The sequence below is a fragment of the Charadrius vociferus genome, unplaced genomic scaffold (genome assembly GCF_000708025.1).
Source record: "Charadrius vociferus isolate BGI_N301 unplaced genomic scaffold, ASM70802v2 scaffold359, whole genome shotgun sequence".
In the NCBI taxonomy this organism is placed as follows: Eukaryota; Metazoa; Chordata; class Aves; order Charadriiformes; family Charadriidae; genus Charadrius; species Charadrius vociferus.
The window spans coordinates 113,146-134,137 of NW_009661369.1; the positions used below are offsets into that span (position 1 = coordinate 113,146).

General features: G+C 40.3%; 1 protein-coding gene across 1 annotated transcript in view; it reads left to right on the top strand.

Moving 5' to 3' along the window:
* Positions 1–16,052, top strand: part of FRK (fyn-related Src family tyrosine kinase) — a 51,917-nt gene extending 35,865 nt beyond the window's left edge. Inside the window, exons 5-8 of the mRNA XM_009893620.1 lie at positions 6,284–6,442; positions 11,449–11,630; positions 13,827–13,992; positions 15,838–16,052. Coding sequence (XP_009891922.1) covers positions 6,284–6,442; positions 11,449–11,630; positions 13,827–13,992; positions 15,838–16,052 — 722 coding nt within the window. The remainder of the gene's footprint in view (positions 1–6,283; positions 6,443–11,448; positions 11,631–13,826; positions 13,993–15,837) is intronic.
* Positions 16,053–20,992: the final 4,940 nt, after the last annotated feature.

The following is a 20,992-nucleotide window of genomic DNA, read 5'->3' on the forward strand; positions in this document are numbered from 1 at the left end:
AAAGTTTGGACAACTAACTCAGATCTAGGTACCTGAATAATTGCCTACAGTTGGAGGAGGTGAATCCAGCTACCAGCAATGTTCTGTAATTCCACAGAAATTACAACAGTTACAAAACTGAGGAAAATGTCAAGTGGTGGAGCCTCTGAGGTCTTGAACTGGTTAGCCTGGGAGCCCTCTGATCAATAACTGCAGAGGGGATGGGGTTCCTAAGGAGGCTACACTCCTATGTCCCTCTTCTGATGAACCTGGTGGGGTGTCGTTTCAGCCCCTGCTTTATGATTATGGAGTATCTAGTTTGACCAGCTTCAGAGTTTGGGGGTTGCAGTCCACTGGCTATGGATAACAGGGCTCTACACACGGCCGTTACAGACCGTAACGTAGATTTTATCTTCTATCCAATTGCTCATACTGTGTTTCATGCCACCTTCAAAGTAGTACATGGTCCAGATGAAAAATGTCAGTGTCATGGTTTGGGCTGGACCAGCCACTGAGATGAACAACAGATCCTCTCCCCCACCTCTCTCTCCAAGAAGAGGGGGGAGAGAGAGAAAGAGGCTTATGAGTTTAGAAGGAGCTAAACTACTTTAATGATAATATTAACAATAAAAATAAAATATTGAAATATATACAAAACTGTATCAAGCTCCCAGGATGACGATCATGTCACTGGCTGGCACTGGAGAAGTCCCAGACTGGACTCAGTGACTGATGAGAACTGGATTTCGGTTCTGGATTCAGGAATGCAGGGATCAGGATCAATGGCAGACAAACAGACAGGGTCCTCCTCAGTCAACCATCAGAAGGCTGACACTTTGATCCCTCAGCTTTTATAAAGGGCATGAGGCAGATGGGATGGAATACCCTGTTGGTCAGTTTTGGGTCACCTGTCCTGTTCGCTCCTCCTCACAGGTGGGACCCCTCTACGCTTTTCCGCTTCCAACCCTCCAATTAGACAAGTAATAAAGTGAGCTGCCCTTGGCTGTTATAGCAATAAGTATAAGCAAGAGCCTCTCTGCACACCCTTCCTTGGCATCAACTATAAACATAGCTCTTATCACTCTGTTAATTTCAGTAGTTAGAAGAAGCTTAGCTGCAAAGTAAAATTACTGAGCAGAAAATTGGTTCTGTTTTACCTCAAACCAGGACAGTCAGTGGAGCAGGAGGTTCTTTCTTTTTTTTTTTTTATTTTCGTGCTGCAGAAAAGCTGTAGAGTTCCTACTTCCCTACTCTGTCTGTTTGGTGCTCCCCAGGATGTCCAGGATGGATTTCCTTCTCTGCTTGCTCTCTGATTATGAAGCCTCTTTTTAACACTCTCCTATTTGCTATCCCAAATTAATGTTTACCTTAAAAATAGTACTCCTTCAGAGGAGAATCCTGTGACTGCATTTTCAGATGTCTATAAAACCCCTTGTCTTATGCAATAATCCTAATATCAAAGGAAACGTGTTCCCAACTTTATAGGGGCATGACTGAGTACACAATTACTTTTGACTTTTGAGCAGTGTGGGTTTGTCACTGTGTCCACTGCACTACGAAGCCCAAATTTCTGCAGGGAATATACAGGTGCATAAGCATGAACCATCCATCCTGTGTTGAAAAATGGATGCCATTGGTTCATTGCTTGAACCAATGGCAGGCTTCTTCAAGCTTCTGGCAGTGAGTTGCTAAAATGTTTCAGCAGTGCATGAAAGACACTCCAGCTGGGTTTAAAGTTGGATGTACATTAGTATTTCTAAGCCACAGTGATTAAAATGTATAGCTCCTAGGCTAGAAAGCGCAGAAAGAACTATAGATTTTGTTGAAACAATCTGTTGATCACTGTGACTATAAACAAAAAGCAATAGTAATGCAATGCCTTCATTCAGATAATCCTCTTATCTGTGTACTGGTGTTTTAGTCTGCTTTGGAGATGTCTGTGACATTTTACCAGCCAAAAAAAATAGTGATGGATGTGTGAATGAAAAAACAAAACACAAGAACATTTTTGCCTTAAGGAACATCTCTGGCTTTTGAGTTGTTGACCCACAATCATCAAAGAGGTGTAGGGATCAGATAGGAAAATGGTCTAGAAGCCAGCAATTGCTATTTCTGTTCTTGGCTCTGCACAGCACTGTCTTGCCATAGGTCCCTGAATATGTCATTTCACATTTCTGTTTTTATTTCCTCACTGAGGCATTGTTTTTTCTATTTAAGTGGAAATCATGGCAGCAGGGATTTGCACTTTGTCCTGTGCTGAGTGTGATGGATTCTCTAGAACCTGTTGTCTGGGCTAGCTTGCTTCTCCAACTGTCAGCACACAAAGCAGACATCTATCATCACCAATTAATCGTATCTGAAAAAGTTCCTTACGCCTGTTCAAGTTGACAGATGCATTTGTCATTATCATATTGTAAAGCATCTCTCAAGCTTCTTTTTTTTGCAGGGAAGCTGCCCAAGCATGATTTTTTTTTAGGAGTCTTTCTCAAAATAATTTCTGGGTTGGTACTGTCAGCAAAGGTTTTAATAATATTTTCAGTTCTTCAATATGTCATCTCTTTAGTGCATATGCAGTGTATAAAGCTGTGCACTCAGGAAATTCTCCCAATTTCCCTCAACAAAGAAATTCTTTTATTCCATTTAGTTTGATACATAACTTTACACTAACTTGTAAGTTCACTTCTGTATGGTGAGAAGCTGCTTAAGGATTGTCAGATACCTATTTCATTCTCTTGTTGATGTGAAAAGTTAACACTCAGTCACTTGTGTTACCAAGAACTTCTACTTTTTAAGGTTATTTCTCTATTACGTGTAAACTTTTTCAGAATATCACAGTATATGCTCAATGTACTCTGTACATAAGTTCAGTTTGCCTAAATTTATTCAGTCCTGTGAAGTACAAGGTTGCTTTGAAGTCATTTGGGAAGACTCATTGAAAGTTGCAAACAAAGGGTCTCTGGAGGAGCTTATCAAATATTTAAGGGCCATTTACATTTGGGCCATTGGAAACTACATAAAAACAACTGACCTTTCTCTTTAACTCATTTCCAGATTATCAGTGTTTATCTTATAATGTGAAGCTTCCTCAATTCGAGAACAAAATGTTTTCAGAAAGAAAGTTATCAGAACTGATATACCCACTTTAAGTAGGATTAAATTAGCGGTGATTTCTGGCAAAGCAGCACATCACAGAACACATCAAAGAAACATATTCCAACATGTTGTTCTTAAGAAAGACTTCGACATTTACAAAAAATATTTTTCATTAAAAAAAAATAATTATCAAAACCATAGTTCATTCAGGTACTGATCAATCTACTCCCAAACTGGTGTCTTAACACAAGGGGTACTTGTTTCAGTGAAGGCTTCTGTTAACTAGCTGGTTTTTGATCAAGTGGTTTCTAGTTACAGTGATGTGCTCTTCATTCTGTGTTTACCACTTACAGCTGAAAACATACTTCATTAAAAACAAATGGATTTCAACTACAAACTGAAAAAAACCCAGTTATTTGCAACTCCATGTGGCATATATTTTATATATTTTGTTTATATAAACTTTCTCAAAGAAATGTATTGTAACTTCTTTGTTCCTATTGTGACAGAGTGTATCTAATTTTTAACAGGTATGTTCGCTTGTTTTTAGAGGCAGTTTTTACTTTGCTTACATAGTTGCTAAAGGCTAATCTTAGACAAAATGCTGATAAAGACACTTTTTAATTTTTTTAGTTAGCATCCAATCCACTTATTAACTACAGTATAAGAGCTACAGGGCTCTGGGGTGCTTTGCTCACTATCTGCTACTTGTGCTATTTTAAGATATAAACTAAGTAAAACGGAAAGTTACATATGCTCTTTAAAATATTCAGGAAATACTTAATGTTCCTTGTCACTGGTTTGTTATCATTTTTATTATTAGTTACTTTTACAACGTAAAGGAGGAATTGCTGCTATTCAGCTAACAGAATACTTGCCTCCTGATAAATTTATTGGAAGTTGTCATATGTGAAAACCATGTTGCTTGATTTCAGTTTGTTGGAAGAAGTTTATAGCATGATTAAACTGAGAGATTCCTTGTAGGCAAACTTTGATGATGGGAACAAATCAGACTGTCATTTTCTATGGTGTGAAGAAATCCTGTATAATGATCCATAGAGGGCAGGTGATTTGGTAGACCCCAAGTTAGCAAGTACTTTATCCTTTTTAGGATCAACATGTCAAATTTTGGCACTGATGTTAAATCACTAGTCATGCTTATGCATTTACCTTTGGAAGCAGAATACCTCACACCATGCAGCTTCTCTGTAGACTCTAGTATGATTTCCATGACAAATGAGTATATCTTGAAAAGAATAAGCAAATGGACCACAAAATTAAGTCAGTATCAAAGCGAGTCCAAACCATTTAAAGATAACCCTAGGCTTTTTTTTTTTTTTTTTTTAAATTTGAGATTACTGGAAAGTTCAAATAAAGCTGTGAAGATTGTGCTGCTCTGAACAGGAAAAGGACATAGCATTAGCATTACAGATATTTGTTTTCTTCCACCTGACTGTCATAATCTCTGCTTTATCCAGACCAAGTATGAGTCATTTACTTTTCATGCAGACCCCCACTTTCCTCTGACAGTGACAAAAGGAAACGGGTATAGCCTGTACCTTTTGAGATGTGTTATTGGCTGCTATCCATTTATCGACGGCATGGAAATCCATTGCCTTTCACCATCGCTCCTAATGGCATTCTATAAAATATTGTAAAATTGGACCCTGCGGGATTGCCAAGGAAAGCATGAGGACACTGGTGAGAGGAATACCTGTCCTTTGCAGCAGTCTTTGCTCTCAGAAGTTGCAATGTCAAGTGGCTGTTTTTTCATAAAGTCTGTGTCAGAAGCATTTCTGAGTCATTCCTCTCGCATTGATGTACTCATTTCTGCGTTTTGGGAAATAGGTTGGAGCGCTTCTTAAGGGGCAGCATTCAAGGCAGGTGTAGAACAGATTTTCTGACAGAGTTTTATTGCTGAGCGATTTAGCATCCTCCCAGCATTTCACTTAATTTAAACAATCATGTTTGGAACAGAGCCAAACTCCCAAATGAACCTTGTTGGTTACCTAATGTTAACAAAACATAAAATAAAGAGTCTTATTCTTGCAGCCTTAGCTTCTCAAATGACTCAGTCTGCTTACACTAAGAAAAGAGTTTGTTTTTAAACATGGCATAGAGCGGACTAGACTTGGGTAGATTTTTTCCTCCCCAGACCTTCACTGTAATCTTTTCTTAGTGAAACTATTCTGATTTGGGAGGAAGGAAACATTTGAGTAGTTGGATAATTTCACATTTCTAACAAGTATTGTGAAGTAGATGTTATTTACTGTCTTCCTCAAACATCTGAGAATATCTGAACACTACTGGATCATCCATAGACAAAGCTTTTCTTCCTTATTTGTGCTTATATTTTTCTGATCAGTCCCCTATTCAGAATGAATGAGCTCTAATCTTAAATTTGCCACTGACTTTAGCTCCCTGTGCCATTTCTGTATTGTTTCTTTGACATGATTTATGCATTGACTCATTGTGTATATGAATAGGACTAGAGATATTGTGATCCTATGCAACACTTAAAAAGTTGGGATCATTAGCTGTTAAGATACTTCTACATTTAAGAGAGTGTAAAATTACTGTTACATCTATGCATACATTGGTATTTCTAATAAGGTTGTTCCAGATCACTATAATATTTGTGTATATATATTTGTATAGTATGTGAACATTATAAATAGTTATTTGTATTTATGTATATAAAATGCGCACATCCACTCCTTACACGCTAAAGTGATTTCAATGCTTTCAGACTTTGATTGCTGAAGCAGAAAAAACAGTGCAACAAATTCTTATTGAAGCACTATTTTTCTGTCAAAAGTTTTATGTTCATTACCTAGGTCCTCTTACTTCAGTTTCTGGCCATTTCATTAACCAGTCGTAACATAATTGTTTGCTTAAATTATATCAGTTAAAATTCTAGCTTCAATTTTTTCTGCTTTGGGGGGGAGGGCTGAGGGAGGTTAATTTTAGCCTTTATATTTCTGGTGGCTGGAACACATATGTTCTCTGTCCCTGCGCAACTGGCATGTTTCACTCATTAACTGTTTATTTCAGCTGCACTGTCTGTTTTCTGTGGGAACTGTGAAGATTTGAGATGCTAATGTACTTTGAAAGACAGAAAACAATCTCAGTTATTCCCTTAAGACTGCCAGGCTGGTAGGAAGGCCTTTAATAACCTGAGCTTATGTTTTGTTATATGCTGTTGTTTCAGGTTCAATGGATCCAAAGGACTTTCTGAGGGAAGCACAAATAATGAAGAACTTGAGACATCCAAAGCTTATACAGCTTTATGCTGTCTGTACTTTGGAGGACCCAATTTATATTATTACTGAGCTGATGAGACATGGAAGTCTTCTAGAATACCTTCAAAGTAAGCAAATGACTATAAACTAATTTCAAGGGGTGCCACAACTGTCAGTTTAGTAAATACACTGACATAAAAGATAGAAGAAAAACACTCTGGTTTAATGTAAAAGCTACATTATTTTTCATGTGTAGGGATAAGAAAAGAGGAAAGAAAGAGGTTTATGAATTTTTGACATGGCAAAGTCTTTGAGAAGCAGGAGAGAATCACATTCACAGTTTGGTTCTTGCCTTATAATGACCCACATTTTTCCACACAGTTCTATGAGTAGATGGGAATATACACCGACAGAATAAAAATATAAGCATGCAGAAGGATAGGTCATCACATTTGACATGAAATAGAGGCACTTCCACAAAATGTGCTTAACAGCTTTGAAATCTATTACTAGGCAGGGATAGCCTTTCACTGTGAATTTGTCCCTTGCCTATCGCATTAGGGCTTTTATCTCAGCAGCACTTCAAAGTGCTCTTTTGAAGGCAAATAATAATTAAAAATAAAGTTGTACAGCCTGGAACGGACTAGCATAATGATTGCACTTTAAGTTCACCCCTGCTATCGAGAAATGCTTGATTCTAGTGTTGTTATCCATTTTCTGTTTAGCAGACATCCTGAGATGCTAAATGTCTCCAAAGATGTAATGATCTCTTGAAGACGAAATGTTCTCCGTGATTGTCTTGCTAAATCTCTTCTCTGTACCCAGCCCTTAAGGCAAAGCCCTGTGAAACACCACAGGCAGCATTTACCATGACACACGACTTCCCTCATCTCTGTGGAACCATTTTTTAAGTGAGGCTCAGTGAAGGGATGATTACAGCTGAAGAAATCTCTGGTAGAGAGACAGCTCCACCAGGCACTGCCCAGAGAGATGCCGCAAGACCCTTGGGCCAGATCATCTAAAGTTCGGCAGGCATTTAGTGGCCAAAAGTAGGGAGGCACAAATTTCCTTTAAATTCTCATCTTTGGTGCCTTTGTGTGCCGATTGCTGCTTATCTGCTTGGAAGATCCTGGCACATCAGGCAACGATTGCCGTGCATGAAAACATTTTTTTGCACCGGAGAAGCAGCTCTGACAAAGCCAGGGTGAGTCCCAGCTATTGCAGAGGTGAAAACTGGCCTGTTTGTGCACGGAGTACAACACGTCCAGGGCGCATTGGCGATCAGTTGCCAGCATATGCACAGCAGCTGCCCTTGCTGTAGGCAGCCCATGCATACAGCCTGATCTTTGCCTAAGTGCTCATTCCTGTAGCCCTGCATCGGGGAGGCTGCGGAAAGTCAGTTGTTTTCCAGGGAGCCGTCAAGATAACCATAAAAATGGCCAGTTGAAACCCAGCCTAGTGGTATCTCTCCTTGTCTGATGGCCTATGCACAGGGGGATAAACAGAACTAGGAGGTGGAAGGCAGAGATCCAGGTGCTTTGATAGGTATTGGTCGAAGTCATTGCCGTCAGTGTAATAAGAAAAGAGATTCGAAGCTTGTGTAGAGCTCTGTGACTGGAAGTGATCTGTATCAGCTGGCGGCCACTGCACAGCTCCTGATAAGCATTCTTGAGACACAGCCACTGCACGAACACAGAAAATATTTCCAAAAGGCTGCTGCCTCTGTGTGCACTATGGGTAAATATGGCAAACTGGAACAGAGGGAAAGTCCAGAAGTTTCTTTGTTTAAATTTCCCTTCCTAGAAATGCATGGTATGTTTTTCCAGCTTTAAAAGTCCCTAATTCTTCATGCATAGTGACTATCGCATTCTGCCATAACGACAGCCACTTAATAATGATGGGCACGTGAATTCCCTGTGCACCCTGTGAATGTACTTTGGGATACTTCTTGATGAACACTGGTATGCAGAGTTATTGAGCTGCCACCGGTATGAGAAAAATGCAACTGAAAACTACTCTTTGTTATTGGATATGAATGAAATTGTCATAAATGTATGAGTGTTTTTATCAATTCTGATAGACCTGGGGCTTGTTCTGTCAGGGACGCACTCTTGAAGTTTGGTGAATTATTACGGAGGCAATGCTCTCAACTGGGGAAAGTGCTGCTTATTTATTTATTTATTTATTTATTGTCAGGCATCTGTCAATGAGAATATTTGGCTGTCTTTCCTATATGAGGTATTGTGATTGATTGCTTAGAACAGGGTGCAGACCCTAAGCCTTCTTTAATATTTTTTCTAATAAATTTTTCATATAAGGGTGATAGCTTTGTCAAAAAATATTAGTAAAAAAGGACATGGAGGTGCTATATTTTCTTTATAGGATTAAAAAAAAAATCCATGAGAAGGTTTTATAAATTCACCAGTAGTGCCTGGTTTTCAGTGTGGAAGTTATACTAACTTTGTTTTTTTGTTGTAGTTTTTCCTTCTTTAAAACACTTTAAAGCAAACTAAAGCACAGGTATACCCATCTGAATACAGATGGAAACTCTTCTGACCTGCTCTCAACCAGCCAGATGGGAGCTGGCTCTGGTCTGGAAACCATAGTTGTACTAATGCAGTGCTGTGCTTGAACTTGCATGATTTGGCTGCCCCAACCTGGGATTTTGGAGGTATAGTCATAAATCTTTATGAGACAACCATACATGATTTTCACTTCAGATCCCAAAGAGACTCATGCTGCTTCTTGGTGCACAGTTTGTGGCTCCTGATCAGCTGAGGCTCCTCCTTACAGCTTACCCTTCTTTAGCTCCAGAACAGCAGCAGTGCAGAACCAGCCCCCAGAGAGAAACCCTCCAAGAAATACTGCAGCAGCCAGGGCAACGGTGGCCTCTTCCCCTCCCTCAGCCCACACACAAAAGGCAGTAGGTCAGCCTGGTCTGGGATCCCAAACACGACCCAGACTGGAAGAAACAGTATTTTGGCTGCAACTCCGCCATTAGGGGTGGATCTCATCCTTGTCCTTCAGCACAATGCACCTGTGTGTCCTGCAGGGAATAAGGCAGGGAGGGTTTAGCAGCTCTAATTCCTGTTCTGCACTGAAGCAGCTCATTAAACACGAGGCTTATGAGTCATGCTTTCTTGCCGTGACATTGCCGTGTTCTGCCTCTTGGAGCAAGCTTGTTTCGGGCCAGCCCAGAGCATGGGCAGCACAATGACAAACCTGTGCTCAAGTCTGTCTGCATCCAGTCTGTTTTCACAGCCTGTGCAGATGAAGGAGCAGTGTGAAAGGGAACATGGAGAGAGGGATTTTAAACGGAGTCATATAAGCTAGTTTCCAAACCCCAAGTACTCATGCAAGGTACTTGTGTGTATTTAGTTATTTTCTGATTAAATACAACAGGAGTGTCGTTTCTGGATTTATATCTTTATCCAGCAAGCTGAACAATAAATGTTGATGTCAGACAGTTACCAGAACTGCAAAACTTCAGTGTTATATTATCCTGTGGCCTGATGATGGATTTTCTTGATAGTTAAGCCATAGATTTTCATATAGCCTGATTTTTCTCCCTCTCTTTTAAAGGTCAAGGCAGCTACTAAACATATGTGTGGGAGAGGAAAAGGCCTTCCGAGTCAACAATAGAAGTAAATAACCTTAGTGCCTGATTATCATGACAATGAGTTTAGCCTCAAAAAGGAAGTAGGACAACACACATACAGGGCAAATTTAATCATTTAAAATTCATTTATTTTACCTATTCATCTCAGAACATCCAGATGAGCAGGAAATTCAAGACCTGGAGATCGCAGAATAGATTATTAAACAACGGAATTTCACGTTTTTCATAAGGAGTGATTGCTAGGTTAGGTCAGATAAAATGCCAGAACTGACACAGGCATGCAAAACAATGCTAAGACACACTTTCAGTACGAGTCAATTCAAAATAGGCAACGGAAAACTGCTAGCTACAAACGTTTTATTTCTTTAACACAGAAGCAGTAAGGAAAAGTCACAATCCTCAGTGAGTGGGGAGAACTACCAATAAACATAGCAGCAAACGCTCAGCTTTTTGACACTCTTAAGATTCTGAAACAGAAAATTGAGACTGTTTTGAGTATTAGAGGTTACAGAGGTAGGCAATCATGCTTCAGTGCTGTGGTGTTTGGGTCTGGGTGACAGTGGTGCTTGAATGTAACACTGATTTGGCTTACCTAGATTACCTTGGGGTGCAAATTTTTGCTATGAGGGGTCAGCTGTCCCCCAAATGCCACAAAGACCCTGAATTTGAATTCTAATGAGTAATGCCCCAATAACTTTTTTTTTTTTTTTGGCCACCTGTCTTACTATTTTTGCCTGTGGTCTTTCATGGCCTAAGGCTCTTTCCTTGATTTGTGGAGGCAAGTTGCTCTGCTCAAAGTTCTTCTACTTCTTTGTTTGAACAGCCGGTCTTTGATTGCCAAATCTCTATTTCTGGGCCTTGCTGATCTTACAGGGGTGGGAATGGCATGCACATTGCTTCAGAAAGTTCTACAAGAGAAGCAGGCAGCTTGAAAGCAGCTCAAGGAGTCCTGCTGTGGAGTAGCAGCAACAGAGATAACAGCGTGAAGCAATCAAGTGGACTGGAAAGTGAAAATGAGAGTTACACTTGACAGCAGATGGTATATTTCCTAGTAAGAATCATTGGAGAGCAGGCAACGAGGCTAATTTTGTGCTTTTCCATCTTTAGTCAGCTTTGGCTACACCCAGTGGGTGTAGCCATTAACTCTTACTCACAGTTTGGAATGGGTTATGGTCTTGTCAGAAAGGCAAACATCTGCATTGCTATTGGTACATACATGCCATTTTCCTTGGATTTTGTCAGCAGCTGCTTCTAGGCCTAGATCAGCTGCTGCATTTATTTTCCACTCTTTTAGAGGAGATAGGACAGGCATTGTTACTCAGTTATCGTGAAATTGGGCTGCATGACTTTAAGTAGCGACATTCACTAACCTCTGTCATTTGGTCAGGCTGTTACTTTATTGTATTACATGGCTTTGTTGATTTGTGTTGGCTATTTGAACCAGTCAGCTGTGACATAATTTATGTCTGAATGCTATAAATATTATGTTATCCTTATCGTCTTCTTTTTAAACAGAAGATGCAGGCTCCCAAATCTTCCTGCAACATCAAGTAGACATGGCTGCTCAGGTGGCTTCCGGGATGGCTTACCTTGAATACCAGAACTATATTCATCGGGATCTGGCAGCCAGGAATGTTCTTGTTGGTGAACACAACATTTGCAAAGTGGCAGACTTCGGACTTGCAAGAGTTTTTAAGGTGGGTTGTGAGAGGGTGAATTGGCTCTACTTTAACTCTGGGTAGCAAGGCAGAGGAGATCGACTAAAGGATGAACTGCAGCCTTTGAATTGCTGGGTTTAGGCAAAAGGCATGCCCAGGGAGAGAAGGACCCCTGACATGTCCACTTGTATCCTCTGCCTGCATTGTCCCATGCAAGGTTAGAAGCTGACCTGTGTCTTTGTGTCTGAAGATGGCATCCCGGTGTCTGCTTCCCACTCAGCCACCAAGGAAGGAGACTGGCAAGCAATACTCTCTGCTGCACAATCTTTATCCACCACACTAGCGTCTGCCACATGGAGAGAGATCACAGGAATGATGGCAAAATCCTGAGCCTGTAAGGGAAGGCATATAAAAATGTATCGACAGCTATTTTCTCCTTGTTCACTTCCCCAGTGCCTCCGTGGTGTTTGTGAGTGCAGGTAGTAATCATAAAAGGACCTTATTCCTCTCCACGACTAACAGCGGAGTTCATAAAGTGAGCTCTCAGAGCTTTAAATCTGATGCAGTTTCAAGTCCTTTGCCATTGCACTGTTGTGGTTTTTTGTTTTTTTTTTCTCTTGCCCTTGAGGATGTGGAATGCCAAGTAATGCTGACCAAGATCACCCTAGGAAAGAACTATGGTTTAGAAATGAGATTTCCTACCTCTGAAAATGATTTGATCAGAGTTGGAAAAATTTGATTTGCCATATTTTATGGATTTCCATATGTAATCCACAATTTCTGAGGTTTTATTATTGTTTTTATTGATTTATGTTCTTGCACTGCGAAGGAAAAACAGAGAAAAAAGCCCTCTGCTTCTCGTTTGTTTTTCTCCATTCAAGCAGCAGAAATTGAAGTTCATAACAGAATTGGATTTATTACACACTGAAATACAGAATAATGGCTCGACAATGGCATCAAGGGACTTTGAAAGTGCTTTTTGCTTAATTTTGATTCTTCTAGTTATGCATAAATTCAGATTGCACATTTTTTAACATGAAAAAAAATTATTTTTAAACTAACAATGCCTACAATGGATATTTCTCCTCAGTCCTCACTAGAGAGGGTAATAATTTACAGCTGTTGACATTTCTTGTTAAAACTGAACTTTACTAAAATACTCCGTCATAGAGTCATCTTGGCAGATGTTCTTAGGAATATTCTGTCTCTTAAGCCAAAGCAGCAACATGGTCACATGCAAAGATCCCAGAGGAGTAGGTGTGAGAAATGAAATCTGTGTTTCTATATGCGTTAATTAGCATAGTGAAATCATTTTTTGTTTCTAGAAATGAATATTATGGTCAAGATGCCAACTGTACCAGTATGTAGATACAAAACACTATTAATCAGTCTTTTCAAAACTATAGGGCATTACAGCTGGGAAATGTACATTCTGTATTTAAACCAATCAAAGAAAACAAAATCTTGTACACATTTGCCTGGATTTGCATTTGAAAAACCTGACCGAGGCCTGGATGTGACTGATGTACATTAAATTGCGTTCAGGAATTAAAGATAGAATGACTGTTCAGAAAGTTTAGATGTCTGTGCTATAAAACTTTAAGGACATTATTCTACAAATTTGCAAGTAAATAATTATTCTTTTTCTATGTGTCTTTCATCTTCACTTCACATGAATTAATAGGACCCACTGTAAGCTAATATGTTAATTTGAATCACTTGGAGTTTGTTTTTTGGTCCCTGAAACCTGCATAAGTGATTGTTATCAAAGTCAATGGCCCTTCAACACCGCAATAAATCACAGAAGAAAGGTTCTGAAATTCATTAGCTCTTGCTCTTGCCTTCTCTGTTTACTGAAGACCAGGCGTGGAGCCATTTGGTCTCTAGCGTCAGCAGGATGCTTACACTGCCACTCCTGACAGACTTCTGAAATCTTGCATGCCAGGTCCAGAATTCACAGTAGCAGGTCATAATTAATCATGAGCCACTCCAACACTGCGTGCTCACTTGAAATGATAAATGCTTTAGAAAAGCCTCCGATGAACAGTAGCATTTCTCAACTGTGAAGCCCAATTCAACAATAGACTTCAGAAAGCGCGTGCTTTAATACCATGAAAGGCAAGTGCTTGGCTAAAAGAGGATAAGATTAAGCACGTGCTTAACTTGGTCAGGTGCTAAAGTGCTTTGCTGAAGCAGATCTGGAATCGGGCTTGCTTTGTTTTTCACCCATGACAGGTAGAAAATGAAAACATATATGAAGCTAGGTATGAAACAAAACTGCCAGTGAAATGGACAGCCCCAGAGGCAATCCGCTACAACAAATTCAGCGTTAAGTCGGATGTCTGGTCATTTGGAATACTCATGTTTGAAATAATCACTTATGGGAAGATGCCTTATGCTGGTAAGTGCTTTTACCTAAAGAAGGATGTCTAATGTCTTCTTGCTTTGAGAATGACGCAACAAAAAAGTTGACTGCCTGTACTATGGGCACATTAAAGGGTTAAAACTGTAAATACAGAAAGAAGGATGTTCAGATGAGGTCCATTTAGTGGGTCAGACCTTCTGGCTGCCCCGGGGCTACCTGGAAGCTTTCCAACGGCCGTGATTAGCAGCCATTCAAGTTTCCTCTGCTGGAGTCAACCTGTATCACACAGACACCTAAGCCAACTGGCTGTTGCCCTCCAGCATCAGATCAATGATGCCAATTCTTGGAATGTGGAAAAAAAAGGGAAGTTTTTTCTGTCCTCCATCCTGCCCTTGGTTTGTTTTTGGTTTTTTTTTTAATTACTTTTTTTGAGGATATCTCATGGAAGAACAGATTATTATGTGTGAAGTGCTGCACAGGCACTTCGGGAGGAAGGTGTCTGAAAAATGAATCAGGGTGTTTTTACCCTGTTCTCTCATATTTGACTACGGCAGCAGAAAGTCTTCATAAAGAGAGGGATCACAAGAATTAGGAATAAAATATCACCAACCTCAAAAGTAGATTTAATGGTATGAGAGCAGCTATTATTCCTAGCACTGTGAGAAATGCTCGAGGAACTTTGGCTCCAATAACACAAGATATCAGTGAGATGATTGACTGTGATTCATTTTGTGCTGGTGAGGAGAACACAAGGGAAGGACTAAAACAAAAAAAAAAGCTATGCTGCATCCGTACAGGCCTGAGGGATGGTGTGTTCTCCATAAACTACATTTCACAGGGTCCCAAACTGGTATTTCCTGTAAAAGGAAAAATCGATTTTGCTTTTTGATTCCCACCCTCACCTCCTGTGAAAACATTCTGAAAAAAAAAACACAAAAAAACACCAAAGCCAAAAATCCTCAGCTCTTTCTAAAATAAACTGTAGGTGTGTGCATATGCGCGCACACACACATAAATAAACTATTCAAGTATAAATGATATGTAACACCATGATTCTCAGTATTGTCTGCAAATACTTTCAGCATTATCCCTTTGCAAAGGCACAGTTTACCTGTAACTTTACAGTAGAAAATGTCCTTTTGCCATGGTTATTTGCTTACTTGGTATTTCTTTCAGCAGTTTGTCCTCAGCAGTCAGTTAGGAGACGAGGTTATGTTGATACATGGTGGCAGTGGGTAATGTACAGAGAAAACACCATTCGGAGATGTAGGGCAAAGAAGTAAAGATTATGCAATTCAAGATTTAATATGAAGGGCAGAAAATGGAAAGGGAATGGGACAATAGTCTTAATATATAAAGGCATGGCAAAGGTGGGGGAATGGTTTCTTCTCCGTGACTCGTGGTGACAGAGAAGGCAGGATGCCATCGCACAGCTGCACCAAAGGAAACTCAGGGCTGACGTTAGGGAAAACTTTCTTAATGTGAGGAAAATTCAGCAGCAGGACAGATTTTCTTAGGAGATTTTGGAGTCACCAAGACTAGAGGGATTTAGGAACAATTTAAGTGAAACAGATGTCAGAAAAATTTCGGCAAAGCCTGGGTGGAGGAGGAAAAGCCTCGCACCTAGACGAACCCATTTGCTGTGGCTCTCAGGTGGGGTGAGGGGGCTGGGAACTGCTGGAGGTGGGTTTTAACAGCTGGTTTGGGATCCTCCAGTGACTGTTGTTGCAGTGGAAGGGGACATGCTGAGGCCAGCTCTGCCCTCGTGTGCCTCACAGGGGGCATCCTGTTGCCTTCCCTGGTTAAGAGAAAGGGACATGCGGCATCACTAAGTAGCTCCCGAGTAGTCTGACGAACTCCTTCCTTTCGGCTTGCTTGCAGGTATGGCAGGGCACCAGGTGATCCAGATGCTGGACAATGGATACAGGCTGCCTCAGCCGGACACCTGCCCAGCGCCGTTCTACCAGCTGATGCTGCAGTGCTGGAACGCAGAGGCGGGCGAGCGGCCCACCTTCGAGGCCCTCTGTGGGCAGCTGGAGTGCTACTTCGAGATCAACCCCATTTCCTACGCCCGAACCCTGAACGTGGTGAAATGAACCCCCACAGCAGGGGCTGAGGGACAGGCACCAGCCAACATGGCTGAAGGCGGGGGGGCTGTGAAATCAGGCTAACCTCCCACGTGGAGGTTATTAGGGGGTGCTGAGGGATTCTGGTACGTTTTCATCCCTGCGCTGGTACTCAAAGACTCCTAAAATTTTTGCTGCTGACAACTGTCTTGCAAGACTAAGCATCAGGAAACTGGAGGGATGTGGGCTTCTAAAAAAAATAAAATATTTATTTTTTAAATAGCAAATTGCAAGAATGAGCAAATGGAATGGGTGTTGCTCAATAACCATTGCAGCATTTTGTAATTTCTTTATGGGAATAATTATCTGCTGTTCCTTAGATTTTTGATTCCTACCAGGTTGTTCTCAGGAAGGAATGTGATGGCTCTGCACAGCAGGATCTGTGCTTCCAGAGTCCTCTCATTGTAAAAAAAAAAAAATAAAATAATCCAATGACTATGATGATGGCAGAATCCAGATTAATTGCCTTGCTTAGACTTGAAGTACACGTGCTTTTGCTATATCAGAAAATAAAACAGATCTTCATGGGAGAAAATGAATTATTTTGTTTTGTGGATGCAACAAGTGATTGTATTAGTTTGTCTACTCTTCCTCTTTTACAAGAATAAACACAATTAATATTATTAATTCTTGAAGCTGTTTGTTCTTACGTTGTTAAATAGTGCTATGGAACCGATGAGTTATTGTCCATTGAAGCGTAAGGATTTGTTTTGTAGTTCTTCATTTTAGGAATATTGGATATTTTAACATGAACTCAAGACTTCCTTAGCCTTTTAGAGTGACACCCCCTCCTATCCTGCTGCCCAAACCAGGGACCCTCTCCAACAGGACAAGGCCTGGGGTAGGTATTTTGCAGAGGAACTAGCAGTCCATGCTTCCATCTTGTCCAGATATAAGTTTAATACAGGAGATCTAAATAATCGATGATCCTTTTTTATTTTGTTCCATGAGGAAATGGATCCCAGATGCTTCTGCTAGCAGTCTTTACAGCTACAGAATTTAGATTTTTTTTACATTTTTTCTAATTAACTACAGTATCAGTTCTGCTAAAACCTGATATCATTGTGACAGTTTTATGTTCTCAGTTGTGAGGCTTAAAGAACCAAGTTTCAATTATTTACTTATGATTCATCAGTTAATTATTTAGCAACATAAATCAGGAATTAAGACCTGTACTGTATTAACATAGTGTGAGCCCAGTATAAGTGTGCTACTATTTTCCTCTAATATCAAAAAGGGTATAAATATATGAAAAGATTCATTACTTTAAAGTCTGAGCAGCTTTTATTACATCTTTTTCATTTTCTTTTCTTCTCTTTATACTTCAGATCCATTCATCTCAGTGTCTTGCTTCTAATTTTTAATTTCCTTTTCTCCTCCTCTACTTTTGGAAGGCAGCACACCTTTTTTTTCTTTTGTACACATCTCTTATGTACTCACTATTTGAAACTCCTTTCCTTATTTATTGTTTTTCTCCTTTTTTTGTCTCACTAAGAGTCTTTCTAGTGTTCTGTCTCTGTTCACCTTCATTTTCCATGCCGTGTTTCTCCCTACTAACTCCCTTTATACTAATTACATTTGTAAAGCACAATACAGCGATAATTAATTAGCTGTCATAGCATCCATGTGATTTTTGAAAGTAATTATCCACTCTGAAAGAAGAAGAGGTTAAATGACCCAACCTGATAAGAATTGGTGTGGAAGGAACTGGGAGACTCCCAAGTAGAGTCTTGTGCTGTAAAACCATCCCTGTTTGTTTTGAGACTCATGCTAGCTACTGGCTCATGGCTCCAAAAAGATGTTATTTATGATTATCAGACCTCCATCAGTCCATGCGTTTCTCATCTGGCTCAGAGCTGGGTTTTACACTGCCATAGTGTAAGGTTCGCAAATCCCACAGAGTAGGTTTATGTTATAAGAATAGGAATGCTGTTATTCAGAAAGATCTCTGCGTCAAACTTGCAACCTTGATGTTCAAGCACTATTTCTAAGACGATTTTTCAGACCGAAAACATTAAGAATGTTGCAAATAAATGTTGAGTTTGCCCAACTCCAAAGAACTGTTGATAAAAGAAATACAATCTTAAAAAGAACAGACATGTGCAGTTCACAAGGGTCTGTCTTTTTTTTTTTTTTCTTCCTTTTTTTTTTTTTTTCCAAAGATGAGTTGCCAGGAAAAAAAAATGACAGCAGGGAAATAGCAAAGTTTTCAGAATTCCAGATTATACCAACTGTTCCAAGCTTCTCTGTGCTGGCCTCTGCCCTCGAGTGGAAATCAGCAGGATCTTGTAGGGCTCCACTGAAGTTACAACAGTAATTCTGAAGAAAGCACAGCTGTACAATAAGTATCTTTCTAGAACAACATATAAGGAGTAGAAGGTCTGTTCATCCAGCTAATTTGGATGCCTTGTCTACTTAATTTCTCCTATAGTCAAAGGAGAAAGAGAAGCTCCTTGAGATGGTTAAAAAGTGCACCAAAATTGCATTTCTCCTTTGAAGCACCCCTGATGGGCTGCTTTCTATTTGCTGCTGTAAAGGTATACAGGAGAGATGAGACTCTAGGCTGAGGGCTGTGTATAATAACCCACAGGTTGTAAACTGAAATTAGCTGTTTCAAACTCCCTCTACCAAGTGTGACCTTTAGCCAAAAGGAGCAGAAGCTGCGGTTAAGCTGCGCCCTGCTGAGCTGTGTGAGGAGCAAGCACCTGCATGTGATGGCCTCCAGGTGATGCGGCCTGGCACACTGAGCTGCTGCCAGCAGGCATGTTCCCCTGCTGCTGCATCCTGCCATTTTATCTCCTGTGCTTTCTCTTTGCATGCTTGCACAGCTGCAGCTGGTTAGTGGAGGTTGGATCCATCGCCTGCCTCTAGTGTGTGCTGGCCCAGGGTGGGAGACAAGCAGCAGCACTGGCTGAAAGCAGGGGGTAGGTTCACTTTGGTGCATCTCACCATAGGCGCTGCATCAAATAAATTAGTTTATTTTGTGTTCATCTTTGAGGCAGCCTGTGCATATTTGGGCTCCCCAAGGCGATGTACTGTAGGTGAAAAGGTGCAGTCAAGTCTTTGTCTTCCAAGCCTGAACACTATTTCCACCCCATTGGTGTGTCTCCTGTGACCAGTGCACGGTCTTTTCTTAGCAGAAGTGGAAAGCAAGGCGAAGAAGGAAGGCAGGTATGTTATGGGGCCAGGACGTTCATTTTTTTCTTGCACTGGGTTGCTCTGAGAAAGTTTGGTGCCTGGTAGAACACCTCTGCCACTATCAACCATCCAGATGAGGCCGATCTTGGAAACCACAGCTCCACAGAATCTCCTAGATTGGAAAAGACCTGTAAGATCATCTAGTCCAATCATTAACCTAACACTAACAAGCCCACCGCTAAACCATGTCCCTGAGCACTATACACGACCCTTAAACACCTCCAGGGATGGGGACTCTGCCACTGCCCTGGGTAACGCATTCCAGTGCCTGATGACCCTCTCAGTAAATAAATTCTTCCTAATATCCAATCTAAACTTCCCTTGGCGCAACTTGAAGCCATTTCCTCTTGTTCTATCACCTGTTACATGACAGAACAGGCTGACTCCCACCTCTCTGCAACCTCCTTTCAGGTAGTTGTAAAGAACACTTAAGGTCTCCCCTGAGCCTCTTTTCCTCCAGGCTAAACAACCCCAGTTCCCTCAGCTGCTCCTCATAAGACACGTGCTCCAGATCCCTCACCAGTTTCGTTGCCCTATGCTGTTATGAGATCCAGTGATTCCTCTTTCTGGCTTAAATCCATGTATTTGCACTTGCTCCCTTATTTTGCCTGTCTGTTAACTGCTGTTATACGAGGGAAATGCTGCCACTCTAATATAAGCTCGAATTTTGGATCTCTTTTTCCCTGGGCTGGCAGGGGAACAAAGGAGAGGAAAATCAGCAATGCAATGGAGTCAGCAAAGCTCTGCAAATAAAGAGTAATGTGGAAAATTAATCATTTGTTTTCAGCTCTTTCTCTCCATATTTTTTCAGTCAAATGGATCCATTACCAAGAAGAACTGGAGGAAGAAGGTGACAAAGGGCGATAAACCTTCACAGAGTTCAATTTTCTTACAGGCAATGCAACAAGTAAAAATATACCTTTCCAAGTCCAATTCCATTTTATAATAATTTTCTTTCTATGACAGATAACAATTATAGTCAGAAGTCTTTGCTATGACTTGATTTAAATTAAACACCAAGGTTATCATTTCCAGTTATAGCACACAGCTAGATGGGTTTAACTTATCTCATTCTATTCTTGACGCCTTTTATGTTCAAGGTTCTGCTAAAGCTATCTATTGCACTTGTTTTTACCTGATGGATCATGGAGGGAAAATAATGGATTCAGTTATGAGAAACAGTAATAGATTTTTTTGAACTGACATAAATTTCTATGTTTAGATAGAATAAAAGGATCAGGAAGAGATAAGTTGAATTTTCTACAATAAACTGGTCCTTGTGAAATTCACTTCACATAAATTGTATTGAAACATCTTTTATGTAATGTTTTATTTATGTAATTCAGTTATTCTTTGAGAACTAAATCATTTTATGTGGTCTTACAAAAGATAACTTAAAAATGTCCAACCAGAAAGAAAGAACCTCTATTTTTCTTAAGCTCTCCATTCTTCAGGAAGTTAAGGAGCATTGCAATTATTTTGAACTGTAAGTATTAGGGAGTCCCTAGTGTTTATTTTTGACTCCTGTTGGAGAATCTTTGCTCACTTTATCTGCATCCAAGAACATATGCAGGGATACCAAATGTGATATGGCAACAGGGAACCTTCTATCACTTGTACTGCGTTCTTTTTTTTGTCTATTGTATCTCATACACACTCTCTGAATGACTTGACTATGAGCAGCAATTTTCTTTGTATGGATTTGTAACTTA